This window comes from Mesoplodon densirostris, chromosome 9, assembly GCF_025265405.1.
Source record: "Mesoplodon densirostris isolate mMesDen1 chromosome 9, mMesDen1 primary haplotype, whole genome shotgun sequence".
NCBI lineage: Eukaryota > Metazoa > Chordata > Mammalia > Artiodactyla > Ziphiidae > Mesoplodon > Mesoplodon densirostris.
Window position 1 is genome coordinate 106,040,800 of NC_082669.1, and position 13,971 is coordinate 106,054,770.

The following is a 13,971-nucleotide window of genomic DNA, read 5'->3' on the forward strand; positions in this document are numbered from 1 at the left end:
AGGATCTTCCTATCTGTCATCTCGGCTACACCCATCCGGCCTACTTTTTCTGAGTACTTGCTATGGAAAAAGTACAGTCTGCTTTTTCCAAAGTAGCATAATGTCTGGGGATGGCCATTAGGAGACAGAAAGGATCCAGAGGAAAGATGCAAAAATTTATAGGTAATTTGAACATATTGTTTGAACCAAAATTACACAAAATATCCCAAAAAGTTTAGAAATGGTCCTTGAGATGAAGATTTGATGCTATAAAGTATTGCCATTTCCAGGAGATTACAGCGGCAAATGGTGACAATTGAATAGAATTTTACTTTTAGGCATGTCTTGGTAAACCATAGATATTTGGTTTTTGCTGAACGAGATACAGTTTCTATTATAAAGGTAGTTTGAGAATTTGCCATTGATCCTTATTCTCATTCCCAGACCCTGGCAGCTACTAATCTACTTTCTATCTTTATATATTTGCCTTTTCTGGACATTTCATATAAATGGAGTTATGGCATATGTGGTCTTCTGTGTCTGACTTCTTTCACTTAGCATCATGATTTTGAGGTTTATTCATTTTGTGTTGTATGTATCCACATTTTATTTCTTTTGCTGATGAACAATGTTCTATTGTGTGGATATACTATATTTTGATTATCCTTTTACTAGTTGATGGACATTTGGGTTGTTTCCACTTTGGGGCTGTTGTGAATAAAACTTCTGTAATCATCTACCTAAAAGTCTTTGTGTGGACATAAGCTTTCTCTTGGGTAGAGATCCAGGAATGGAATTTTGGGTCATATGGTAAATCTATGTTTAACTTTTTAGAAACTACCAGACTACTTTCAAAAGTGATTGCACCACTTTGCAATCCCATGAGCGATGTATGATGATTCCAGTTTCTCCAAATCCTCGTCAACACTTATTATCTGTCTTTTCTATTATTCTGATAGGAGTAAGGTGGTGTCTCAGTAGATTTTTAATTGCATGTCTCTAATAACTAATAATATTAAGCATCTTCTCATGTGTTTATTCCCCATTTCTATGTCTCTTTGACATCTTCTGTAGCTAAATCTTTGACTTCCTGTATTCTTCCAGAAATTTCTACCTTGGTGATTCTGTGATGGAAATACTTGAATGTTCACTGACTGTAATTCTATTTGTTTGTTTGTTTTAAGTAAACAAGTGCTTCTAAAACTTCACAAAGCAGAAGAAATTCTTCTCTGCTAGAATTACAGATCATACTCATAGTGTGGTAACTTTTATAACATCTGGTAGAAAAGCAAGCTTATAATTGCAGACACTTGGACTGTTTATTTTCCTCTAAGGATTTGTTTTTTTTACTGAGCTAAGGGCAAGACCAGCGTGCCTAGAGGCTTGTTTGCTTTCTCAGCAGGATAAGAAAAGAAGGCAAGGGAACAGCAGCAGAGTAAGACAGAGTTCCTCAGAAGGATAGTACTGGCGCAGAATAACTGTAATGCAGGTGAGAGAAGCAAACTCTGTAGAATCAAGTTTCCTTTAATAACGACACTGATAGAAAGATTATGCAAGAGTCTGAGTTCAGGGCCTGTTTGAAAGGGATGATAGAATGTTTCTAATGTACCAGCTTAGCAACAGATGTAATTAGATTAGGCTAACATGATAAATAGTTACTGAATATCTCCCTAAATTAGATTGACCTCGGTCATTAAAGATCATAACTTTCAATGAAGGCTTGTTTTGCTTGCTAAATAATTTTCACACAGGTGCTAAGATAGAAGTCTTAGAGGTGTTTGGAAGGGTGCCTCTTCAGGTCTCAGGTCATTTTCTGTTCATCCACACATCATTTTTTGAAAGTGGGTTATGCTGTAGGATCACACAAGAAACTTCATGCTAGCCAAACCACTTGATTGCCACCCATGAATTTGTTTCCACAACCGATTTGTTTCCAGCAGAGTTGACTGTTCGGTGAGTTTCACAAACAGTTGTTTGTGACTTTAAAATCCCTGGCCCTATTTATACCCCTGATCAAAAGTGATCGAGAAGGTAACTTTGTATTTTTTTTCTCAGCTGATAATTATTTTCTCCTATTTTCTTGGTTTGGTTAAGGAATATCTGAGGGTTATCACTACAGTAGTCCCTCATCCAAGCTTTTGCTGTATGTGGTTTCAGTTAACCTTGGTCAACCGTGATCTGAAAATATTAAATGGAAAATTTCAGAAATAAACACTTCATTTGTTTAAAATTGCAGTGCTTTTGTTCATTTTACTTAATAATGACCCCAAAGCACAAGAGCAGTGATGCTGGCAATTCAGATATGCCAAAGAGAAGCCATTAAGTGCTGCTTTTAAGTGAAAAGGTGGTGACTTAATAAGGAAAGAAAACCATATGCTGACGTTGCTAAGATTCATGGTGAGAACGAATGTTCTGTCCATGAAACTGTGAAGAAGGAAAAAAATTTGTGGTAGTTTTGCTGTCATACCTCAAACTGCAAAAGTTACAACACGGTGCTTACTTAGGATGCAAAAGACATTAAATTTGTACAATAAGATATTATGAGTGTGTTAAAGAGGCCACATTCACATCTTTATAACAGTATATTGTTATAATTGTTGTATTTTGTCATTAGTTGTTGTTAATCTCTTACTGTGCCTAATTTATAAATTAAACTTTATCACAGATATATACTGTACATATAGGAAAAAGCATAGTATATATACGGTTCAGTACTATTTGTGATTTCAGGTATCCACTGGGGGTCTTGGAACGTACCCTCCGAGGCTAAGGGAGACTTCTGTATTAGCTGAACTGTAACCTTTTGTAAACTTCAATATACCATTAAAAACAGTGGTTAGCCTGGGGATGGGGTAGTTCTAGACCACTTTTACTTGGTGTGCTGATGGCATAGGGGATGCCTGTGAGTATAACATTACAGATATCTTTGAACTTACTAATCACAAATAATTTTCTCGTTTCAGGATAGCTAAGTGTATCTAAAAAGGTACATTTTCACCTCATCTGTAAATGAAAATTAAAAGAAAAAGGCTTTTAATTGACATAGTTGGTTTTTGGTTTTCTTCTGTTTTGTTTCTCCCCTCTTTTTTGTGGAAAATCCTAGATTGGGATCCAGATAATCTAGATTTGGATCCAGACTCTATATAGTTATGAGCTGGTGACCCTGGTCAAGATAAATGCTCTGATTCTCATCAGTAAAATGGGGATAATGATGCCTCTATGGAAGAATTGTTTTCAGATTAGATGTTGTATACAAGAAATAGTCTAATATAATAGGTATTCAGTGACAGATGCTGTATTGTTATTATTGTTTTCTATGAATTAGAGCAGTGTTCTTCATATTTTTTGATACCCTATTTAAAAATTTTTTGAGCACATATTTACAAATAAGTATAAAAGTAAGATACAGGTTCTAGTGAATTAACATTTCATGTTCAATATAAAAAAATTAAGTTTTTTAAAATGATATAAAGTTGTCATTAATAATATCTTCTCTAAAATATTAATAGAAATTAATAATTTTTCCTTTAATTGTTTTAGTAACTGTGATGTGATTAAATACATATTATTTTAAATAATCTTGGATTACCAATTTGAAGATCTGCCTCTCTGTGTTTTTCATTTTGATACTTGACTTTATTGGCTATCAGAGTTGAAAAATATTACCTAAAGGTACATATAACAAACTAGATAAAGGTATATTGCTAAGTGCACCTACTGAATCATGACGTTAATTTTTCAGTTTCATTGACCAGTAATGCAAAGGTTTTGATAAAATGTAGTAAATTTCTATCATCTCTGAATCAGTTTTATTTGCAAAGTAACTGAATAATGACCCATTTCAGTATTATAAAATAAGTCCAAAACCCACTGGAACTCTACATTTACAAGATTATTACAAATATTTTAAAATTATGTTTCCAAGTTGTAGAAGTGTGTAGATGTGTAAATTCTTATGAGGTTATGCACATATAAATTTTGGCAATAAGATTACATAGTGATTGGAATATTTCCAAACATTTGTTTCCAAAATACTCTTATATTAACACAAAATTTGTTATAAAGTAGTCACTTTCTCATTCATTGTAAATGAACCAACAATACCAAGTATCAGGTAAGGATGGTGAGCATCCTGACACATGACTGCAGGCCACATAGTGCAACGTCCATCAGAAAGTTAATTATTAATAAGGTTTAAGTTACTTCTCACTGCTAGAGTAAATAAGTGTTGGCTTAAATGCTTTTTTCCCCACCTCAGAGATATTCTCATGCCCCTTCCCTAACGCTACACTCGACTGTGGGGATAAGTTGCATATTAGGCCACCATGATTGTCAGTGGGATATTTGCTCAATAAATTCCCAAAGGAAAAAGGGACACTGATGATTTGGAGCAAGAGTTGGCAAGCATTTTCTGTAAAGGGCCAGATAATAAATATTTTAGGCTTTGAGGGCCATATGGTCTCTATTATAATTACTCAGCTCTGCCAGTGTAGCCTGGAAGCACCATAGACAATATTATAAAAAAAAGTTAAATTAAAAAGTGACTTTATTTCAGTAAAACTTTATTTATAGACACTGACTTTGAATTTTATATAATTTTCACATGGCACAGAATATTATTCTGCTTTTGATTTCTTTTCAACCATTTAAAATTTTAAAAAAATAGGACTTCCCTGGTGGTCCAGTGACTAAGGCTCCACGCTCCCAATGCAGGGGGCCCCAGGTTCCATCCCTGGTCAGGGAACTAGATCCCGCATGCTGCAACTACAGATACCACATGCTGCAACTAGGACCTGGCACAACCAAATAAATCAATATTAAAAAAAAAAAAAAAAAAGCTTATGGGCCATCACAGAAAAAGCAACAAGATGAATGGTTCTCAGGACTTAGCTCACAAATCCCTGATCTAGAGTCAGTTAATTCTAAGTGATAATGAACTTGTAGAGAATCTCGGCCTGAAGTTCCACAGGAATGCACATTATTCTACTAAGCTGTCAAATCACAGTATGTTATTAAGGATGTTTTCATTTATTGTCCCTTTAAGAAACATTAAATATCAAATTTAATAGCAAAGACTTTCTTCCCTCTCTAACATGATTTTAACTGATAGAAGTTCTAATATAAGGAGTTGGGTTTACAAATGATTTGAGGCTGGGTCACCAGTAGCTGCAATGTCAGTAAGGATCACAGTGCTTTTCTGCATGAGCTTAGTTCTCATTTGATTAAAAAAAAATTTTTTTTGGACTTCCCTGGTGGTCCAGTTGTTAAGACTCCGCACTTCCACTGCAGCGGATGAGGGTTCGATCCCTGGTCGGGAAACTAAGAATCCCACATGCCATGTGGCAGTAGCCCCCCCAAAAAAAATTTTTTTTAACTTTATCTTGGAAACTCATTGAAATAACTAAGGCAGTGGAAAATACACTTGTTTGCAGTCTACTGGCTAAATTCTGTGACTCCTTCCTGGGTTTCTGTGGGTCCTGACACATGAAGGAGCATATGTTCAGTGACTTTCTAGAAGGTCAGAGGAGCAAGTAACTGCTCCTAACAGCACAGCCTTTTAGAGACAGGCTTCCAGGTTGGTTCTCCTCAGTTCCCTGCAAGAGATGCAAATGACAGATCTTTAACCTGATTATTGAACTCTCTCCCTCATTCTTCTTTTTTTTTTTAATTAATTTTTATTGGAGTATATCTGCTTTACAATATTGTGTTAGTTTCTACAGTACAGCAAAATGAGACAGCCATACATATACAAATATCCCCTCCCTTTTGGACTTCCTTCCCATTCAGGTCACCACAGTGCATTAAGCAGAGTTCCCTGTGCTCTACAGTATGTTCTCATTAGTTATCCATTTTATACACAGTATCCGTGGTGTATATGCGTCAATCCCAATCTCCCAATTCCTCCAGCACATCCCCCCCAACTTTTCTCTCATTCTTCTATCATCCAAAATCAGTTTTCTCTCCTGTGATCAGCTGCACGTACAATTGCCAAATTCGCATTTACGTTCAGGCTGAACAGTGCACAAAATCATGCAAAAAGATAAATTTGTGGAATGACCTTACACTGATTTGTGCCTCCCAGTCATCTAGCCCCAAATGAGGGGATCTCTTGGCCACAGCAGTACAAAGAGAGGATGAAGGTGAAATCTGTGCTGCATGGTAACTCACCTTGGTTCCATCCCTAAGAACATCTCCTATATTTCTATGCTTCATCCTAGAATCAATACTTTACAACTAGCCTTGCCCTCTTCCTCTACTTAGGGTGGGTATGGGGTTGAGTTAGGAGACCTGAAACAAGATAGATATAGAATAAACAGGAGAACAAATCTAAGAGAAAAGCCAAATTGGGCTTGTATCTCAACTCCACTCCTCATTATTGATGGAAATAGACACTTAGTGAGCACCTGCTCTGTGCTGGAAACGTTGCATAAACTCTTTCAGTTGTTAAAATAAACAAGAAGAGATGAAGGACCTAAAAGTATCTCTTATTTAGCTGATGCACAGCATGGAAGAAAGCCTCTGAAGCAACTGCTTCAAAGCAATTAAGGAGACGGGAGTTTTTTAATAGGGTTTTGTTTCTAATTTTATGCAAGAGATCAGGTTGGCTTTGTTGAACTTTCGATTCCCTGACAACAGCAAACTCTGCATGCATGCTCAGCATTTGATGTGTGTACTTCAAGCAACATGGTAGTCTACACTCAACCTGAAATAGCATGCTGTGTATTGGTTGTGACTCTCTGGAAATCAGGGTGTCGGTTTTGTTTTCCAGAAGGCAAAGTGGTCACAGTTGCTTCTGAGCCATGAGCTGTGAAACCACCCAGTGGAAGAGAGGGAACAACTCTAACTGTGGTTCTACTTAGTGCACCTCTGAGCATTTATTGGAATGTGGTCAATTGTTAGACAACTTAAACAATGATCAAAAAAGACATGTTTCTGACTTAGCCTCCTCATGCTTTTCTGTCTTTCCCTGTGATTCAGGAGGAAGGATGCGGGCTTCTTATCCTACAAAGATCACCTGCCAGTAAGCCAGGTGGTGGTTGGAGATACTGACCGGCAAGGCTCAGAAGCCAAACTGAGTGTGGGTCCCCTGCGCTGCCAAGGAGACAGTAAGTGTGCCCGTAGCTGGGGCTGGCACCTTCTTACCAATTTTATTAATTTATTTGTTTTTTGCTGTGTTGGGTCTTCGTTTCTGTGCGAGGGCTTTCTCTAGTTGTGGCGAGCGGGGGCCACTCTTCATCGCGGTACGCGGGCCTCTCACTGTCGTGGCCTCTCTTGTTGCGGAGCACAGGCTCCAGACGCGCAGGCTCAGTAGTTGTGGCTCACGGGCCTAGTTGCTCCACGGCATGTGGGATCCTCCCAGACCAGGGCTCAAACCCGTGTCCCCTGCATTAGCAGGCAGATTCTCAACCACTGCGCCACCAGGGAAGCCCTCCTTACCAATTTTAAATAGTGTTTCCCAGCAAACGCGAGGTTGGCAGAAAACAGATTGCTGTTTGGTATAAACAGAGCCAAATGGAGGGCTAGGCAGACCTTAACACACAGAGGAGGGCAGCAAGCTGTTAAGTCTCCAGTACAGGAGGCTAGATATGGGCATAAAATGTGGCTATCCATCTTTCTTGTATATTCCTATGTAACAAATGTGACTACCTAAGTTTATGGTGATATAAGTAGCAATGCTAATGGCATAAAAGCAGCTCTCAACAGCTGTGATTCCACTGGGTGCTGCTGTTAATGCCATTAGCATGACTATTTATATCACCGTAAACTGAGCTTACGGTGATATAAATAGTAGCATTAGGGCTTAATGTATCATTGTAAACTTGGATTACGGTCCTATAAAGTTTGACATGAGAGCTATCAAATTTCACCATCATCAGAACTTGATGGTCCCTTGTAAGCCAAAGAGTGTTTCTGTAACTACATCTTGCTTTCAAGATTCGGCACCACAGAGAGGCATTTGGGGCGGTTGGCAGTCAGGGAGTTAGCCTGATGATCCCACCCAATTAAGGTACCATTAGGATTTTATGTTGTTTGATACCCTTCAGTGTGCTTTATGCGTAGTCGGAGGGAACTGGTGACAGGCTGCTATGGGGATTCTGCAGTGAGCATCCTGGGTGTGGTTTCCCCTCTTCTCCTCTGCACACGTGATTTGGGCAGCTCTTCCAGGATTGATTGTGTGCTAGGCATCAGGAGACTGGATTCTGTTCCCTGAGTAGCTGACTCGTCAGAAGACCTCAGGCAAACCCCTCCTTTTTCTCCGCTCTGGTGCTCAGAATACCACCTGCGTCCCAACTCCTCCTGGGGGGACCATAAAGATTTTAGTGCCTAGATCTGGATTCCTCCTAGCAAAGCATTCTGTCAGATGGAATGTTAATACCGCTTCCATAAATCAAGGGAGAATGAGACCTACTCAATGTAATAAATTATTGCATCCACTCAGAGAGGTGTCCTAAGGAATGTAATGATGCATGCTCAGCTGTTTACTACTTAGTGCATCGAGGCTGTCAGCAATTAAACCACGCAGTGTTCCTGATACAAAAGAGAGATGGAGTTTGTACTGATTTTTCCCTTCTTACACAGAGAAAATGAAAATACTATCCTTAAAATGACACTGGTCAAAAGAGCTTTGTCATGCATTTATTAAACAATAATACTTCATTTGACTAGCTTAGTAGAACTGTGCAATAAGAAATTTTGTTTCGACTGCTTAAGAAAAGATATTGACATAAAATAATAATATGTATGCCTTTTTAAACACATATGTTGAGAGGTGGACTATAGTGTCACTCTCAAAATAGGCAGATTCTCATGGGTTATCTAATGAAAATCAGTTTCATTATGTCATAATTACTCATTAATATGTAAAGGTAAAATATTTCTCACTTATCAATTCTAATTCTAAAGTTAGCCTTAAATTAGAGAAAGGGTTCCCATTAAGTAGTGGATTAAGTCAATATAGTTACACAGTCCCACTTCTGCACGTTTTTTTACCACTCTTAAAGAGGCCAGTTACTTTAAATAGTATCTGTGGGAGTGTGTTAACAGTTTATAGCTAATATTAGCATGTTTTCTCTTAATAAATCAGTCCTCAGGAAGAATTTACTATGTGTCTGCTATTTGTCTAGCACTTTACTAGGTACTCTGGTGAGTTAAAAAAAGAATTTCAAACCATGTTTTGAGAAATGCACATTAGAAAGTATTGGAAAACATAAAATGTTTTATAATTTAATAGACTTGTGATCTAAAATTATTGCAACTGGTGCTCAAGAAAGGAGTGATAGATAGTATATTTCAGGCAGACTTTATATTTAAATAGAGAAAATAGGAGAAGTATGGTGGTCAATGTTCATTTGCATTTCTTTCCCAAGGCTGTTGCTCTTAGAGACATTCTTAGGTCCGACGGATAGACAAAGAGCTATCCTGTTCATTGACACTGCGTGGCCTCAGGATTCATGTAGTACTGCAGCTTCATCAAGACTTAATCTGTATTTTACCTGATACTTCATGAAAATAAAAGCACAGTCAATTTTTAATTGCAATTATGTGGAATACTTTTGTGTCCAAGAGAAAGGGAGGGAGAGAGAGAGAGAGAGAGAGAGAGATCTTCGTTTTTTGTAGGCAACCGGCAATATTATATACCTCATACCTGAATTGCCAGGTAGCAGTTCGCAGTTTTGATGCTCACCTTCCTTTTAAGAATGTTCTAACGTGGACACAGTAATGATAAAGTGTCTACATCATAGCATTTTCCAGATTTTACACACGTATGGTGTCCTTGGATACAGCCCTCTGCGAGGTAGGTAAGGTAAATATTAGCCTTTCTGCTTTACAAATGAACAAAATATTTCTTTTAAAATGTCATCTACGCAACAAATTTCTGTGCCCCCTTTTGCTGCTTCTGGGAGCCTCCCAGAGGAAAGACAGAGTGGAGAACATAAGCAGCTTTCTCTGCACGAGGTCAGGCTTGTTTCCCCGACTCCATTCTCATCCCTGAGTCAACGGCAGAACTTAAATTGTTTTAAAAGTATTTCATCTGGGTCTCTCCCCACCCACGTCCAGTTACCAACGCAGCATGAATGTTGGGGGGATTAGATTCCAATTTGTATAAGTTAAAAAGTGGTATCATGCATATATCCTGTCGTTTGCAGAGATTAACTTTGTGTCATTTACTGAAGTCTGTGCAAAAGTACAGTTTAAAAAAACCAAATCCACTGTTGAGAAATGTCTTTCTCTATTTGAGGAGTTGAATGATGACGGCCCTCGCAAGCTGTCTCTTGAATTAGGTCTGGTTCTACCTCCCAGTCTTAGAGAATGAAACAATTTTTGTGGGCTCTGACCAACCGTTCCGGCAGTTTCAGTTGATTTCATCATGCCTGCTGAGTTTCATTTTTACTTTGATTCATCTGAACTCAGACCCATATAATCAAACTGCTAAGAAAATCAGTGAGTTCCAGACTTGCTGCATTTCCCGTATAGCACTGTAAAATGCTTATGCCCTTATACTTTTGGGTGTTTTTTTCTTTCAAACACGTTCAAATGGAAGCCTCAGATCTAAATGAAACGGCAAGTGTGACTGAGGATGGATGGTTAGCTGAGATAAAAAGTGAGGTAAAATTACAAATTACCCCCTTAAACCATGCGTACTGCCTAGGAAGAAACAAGAGAGCTATTTAGAGGACCAAAACGGCTGACAGAGTAGAAATTGTTTTCAAATTTAAAAATATAATTGTTCTTGGACGGAGTTGCTAAACTTCTATGGAATTAGTTCAAAAACAAACTATTTTGGGTTTTGGAGGTAGGAATCTTTTTTGTACTATATATAGTGACTATAATTAATTGTAGAAAGTATTTGCTAGATAATTGTTTTATTCTCGACCATATAAGGTAAAGATTTCCCATATCTCCTCTAGGGATACAGAGACTTTAAACAATTAATTAGGAGCAAGTTTGCTACGAAGGCAGTGTTTTTAATACACATAGGTAGAAACAATCAGGAAAACATGTTACTGAAGGACCGCTGAGTCTGTGCCTGAAATCCACCCTGGCTGCCAGCACGGCAGGACTGGAGTCATGGTGGGCATTTAAGATGTAAATTCAAGTTCTTAGAGCTACAGAGGTAACTCTGAGAGGCCAAGAAGAAAAGGCAAGGCAGACCACATCCAATTCAGGAGCACTCAGAGGACAGAGACAAAGCTGAGAGTGAAAGAAATAAAGACGATGATGGAATTTTATCCAAATGACATTGGCCTTTTTTTCTTTGGGAATGCAATCATATGTGCCCGAGATATATAAAGGTCACCCTGTCTTTACTGTAAGACTTTTACAAACCAGGGCCATCACCAGCCATTCCCTTACCAAGGAAGGCAAGGCAATGACTATATCTACATGTTGCTTCTCCCAGGATAAGACAATTTCATTGGGGGCTCAAATGAGTATCATTCCCCATAGGGTGGACCCAGGGGCACACACAGGCCACACCATCTCCCTGTGTGAGACACACTCAGTGCCGCCTAAGAGGACTAGACAAGGAGAGAGGGGCAGCTGCTCATCTGGGCTCAGGAAGCGGTTTTGACTGTGCAGAGGAAGCCGCTCCCCGGGCGCCAGAGAAGAGTAGACAGTTTGCTTATCCCCCTTTTCTTTGCTGCTTCAGGCTTGGAAGAGCCAAGAAAGGGAAAGGGCCCGGCATGCAGGCTGTAAGCCGTGCACTTTATATTCATCTTCTCTCTTGATTCTCCCAACATCCTGTATGCGGTAATATCTTTGTATTTTGTACCAATGAGAAAACAGAATCAGACTTATTAGATGGTTTGCCAATGAGTTTCAGAGCTGGGGCCACAAGAAGTGCGTGGTTCCAGAGCAGATGCTCCACGTTCTTTTCGTTTCCCCATTTCTTCCCATGAAATGTAGATGTATGTACTTGCGTCAAGTACAGCTAAAAGCAAGAACAAAGAATCACAACATTCTAGCGGTGGAAGACTTAGATATCAGACAGTACAAACCTCTCATTTTACAGACGAGGGAACTTGGGTATGGGGAGGTTAAGTGACCGACCCAGGGGCTCCCAGCTGGTTTATGGCAGAGCACAGGGAGAGAGAGTTTGACACGAGCCTTCATCTTTAGTAATTCCCTGTGGCCAAGATGAATGTTGAGATCCGAAGAGGGAGCTTTGACCTGGAGCTCTGACCCTGGGTCCCTGCCCATCAACAGCCAAGCAGAGCAGTAAAGTGGTGCCGAGCTCTTAATCTTGCCCCACTGTGGGATCAACTGTCTGGAAACCCTGATAGAAAACTCACAACATAGGGATGAGGGGTCAATGACAGAAAGTTAGTGACTTCTTTTTTGTGTGTGTTTCGTTTTTACTTCTAGTTCTAGGCATTTTTTTGGCTGATAGTAGCCAACAGGGAAAAAACAAAGAAAAACCACCCACAGTTTTGTGTAGAAACCATTAACTTCTATTTTTTTTCTTAATGCTCCAGCCTCTGCTGCTATTGCCATAGGCTGCTACCGACTGAGAAGCCAGAGTGTCTCTTAAGAACAAGCAGAAATAGTGAAATTTTCAGGATCAAAACCTAGGCTGATTCCCATTAAAGGATTGAGCCCTCTGGGCACATCTAAGGGCAGCTCCAGTGACACAGGCAGCAGAGGCAGAAAGAAGGAAGCCTTCCCTTTGGTCTTCCAGACTCCAGAGTGACTTTAAATGGTTAGAAGTGGACAGCGCCCCTGAAAAGAATCAGCTCTTTTTTGTGTGTGTGTGTGGTACGCAGGCCTCTCACTGTTGTGGCCTCTCCCGCTGCGGAGCACAGGCTCCGGACGTGCAGGCTCAGCGGCCATGGCTCACGGGCCCAGCCGCTCCGCGGCATGTGGGATCTTCCCAGACCGGGGCACAAACCCATGTCCCCTGCATCGGCAGGCGAGCTCTCAACCACTGCGCCACCAGGGAAGCCCAGAATCAGCTCTTTAATATTATTTGGCCATGCAACGTTAGCTGCAAACGCACTGTAGAAATGGGAAGTAAAATTAGTTACAGTTGGGGGGTAGTATTTCTATTTTACAGTAGATCCACGTGGTATTTGTATGCATGTGGCTGACTTTCCCACCTATCCTTTCAAATACTGCTTGTATTTAGAGGAATCATCACATCCCACAGAGGAGATCTGCCTGGCTGAGTGAGTCTTGCTTCCTTGGTGTCCTCTCCCTGGATGCCCATCCTTTTCCTGAACTTGTCACAGGATCCCAGGTACAGGAGGAACTTTGTTCTGTAAATTGAATCCCCACCATTGGGTTCCTCTGCTGAACTTTCCAATTGACCTCTCCAAACTTTTGCAGAAGAGAGTTAGGCTTGCTCCTTTGGTTCTAAGAATTCCTGGTGTGGAACATGTTTGGAATCAAGAAAAATGCTAGGTGAAACAGTTTCTTACCTGTCCAGGATCTGCTCCTAGGATCTAATTCAACTTAACAGCCTTTACTGAGAGAACTGGGACATGGCTCCCATCCTGGATCAGTTTATATTATATCAAGGGTGAAAATTCTGACAAAGTGGAAATTTGGATGGAAGCTTGGATTCTTAGTGGGAGTTGGAAAAAAGTATGGAGGTCTTGAGTGGCAGTGCTTTACAAACTTTAATGTGCTCAGAAATCACCTGGGGATCTTGGTAAAATGCAGATTCCGATTCAGGAAGTCTGGGCCAGGACTCAAGATGCTACTGCTGCTGCCACTGGCCAGTGGACCACACTCTGAGTAGCAACGTTATAGAGCAGCACTGTGAATAGCATAGACTTTGGAATCACACACATCTGGCTCCAAATCCCAACTCCCTCCCTCACCAGCCCTGTGCCTTTGAACCAGTTCCTTAACCTCCCTGGTCTTCCACTTCTTGCTCACAACCTTCTCTCAGCTGCAAATGAGAATAATCATAACTGCATCGCTGCAGTGGTTCTTTTAAACTCCAGTTCCCCGCAGCCTTGCACACAGTCAGTGCTCTCTGGTTGTTAT

At 39.9% G+C, this 13,971-nt stretch overlaps 1 protein-coding gene across 1 annotated transcript in view; it reads left to right on the forward strand.

Moving 5' to 3' along the window:
• The window catches only part of CNTNAP2 (contactin associated protein 2), a 1,481,544-nt gene that overhangs the window by 1,085,410 nt on the left and 382,163 nt on the right, over positions 1 to 13,971 (forward strand). Inside the window, exon 17 of the mRNA XM_060107754.1 lies at positions 6,958 to 7,085. Coding sequence (XP_059963737.1) covers positions 6,958 to 7,085 — 128 coding nt within the window. The remainder of the gene's footprint in view (positions 1 to 6,957; positions 7,086 to 13,971) is intronic.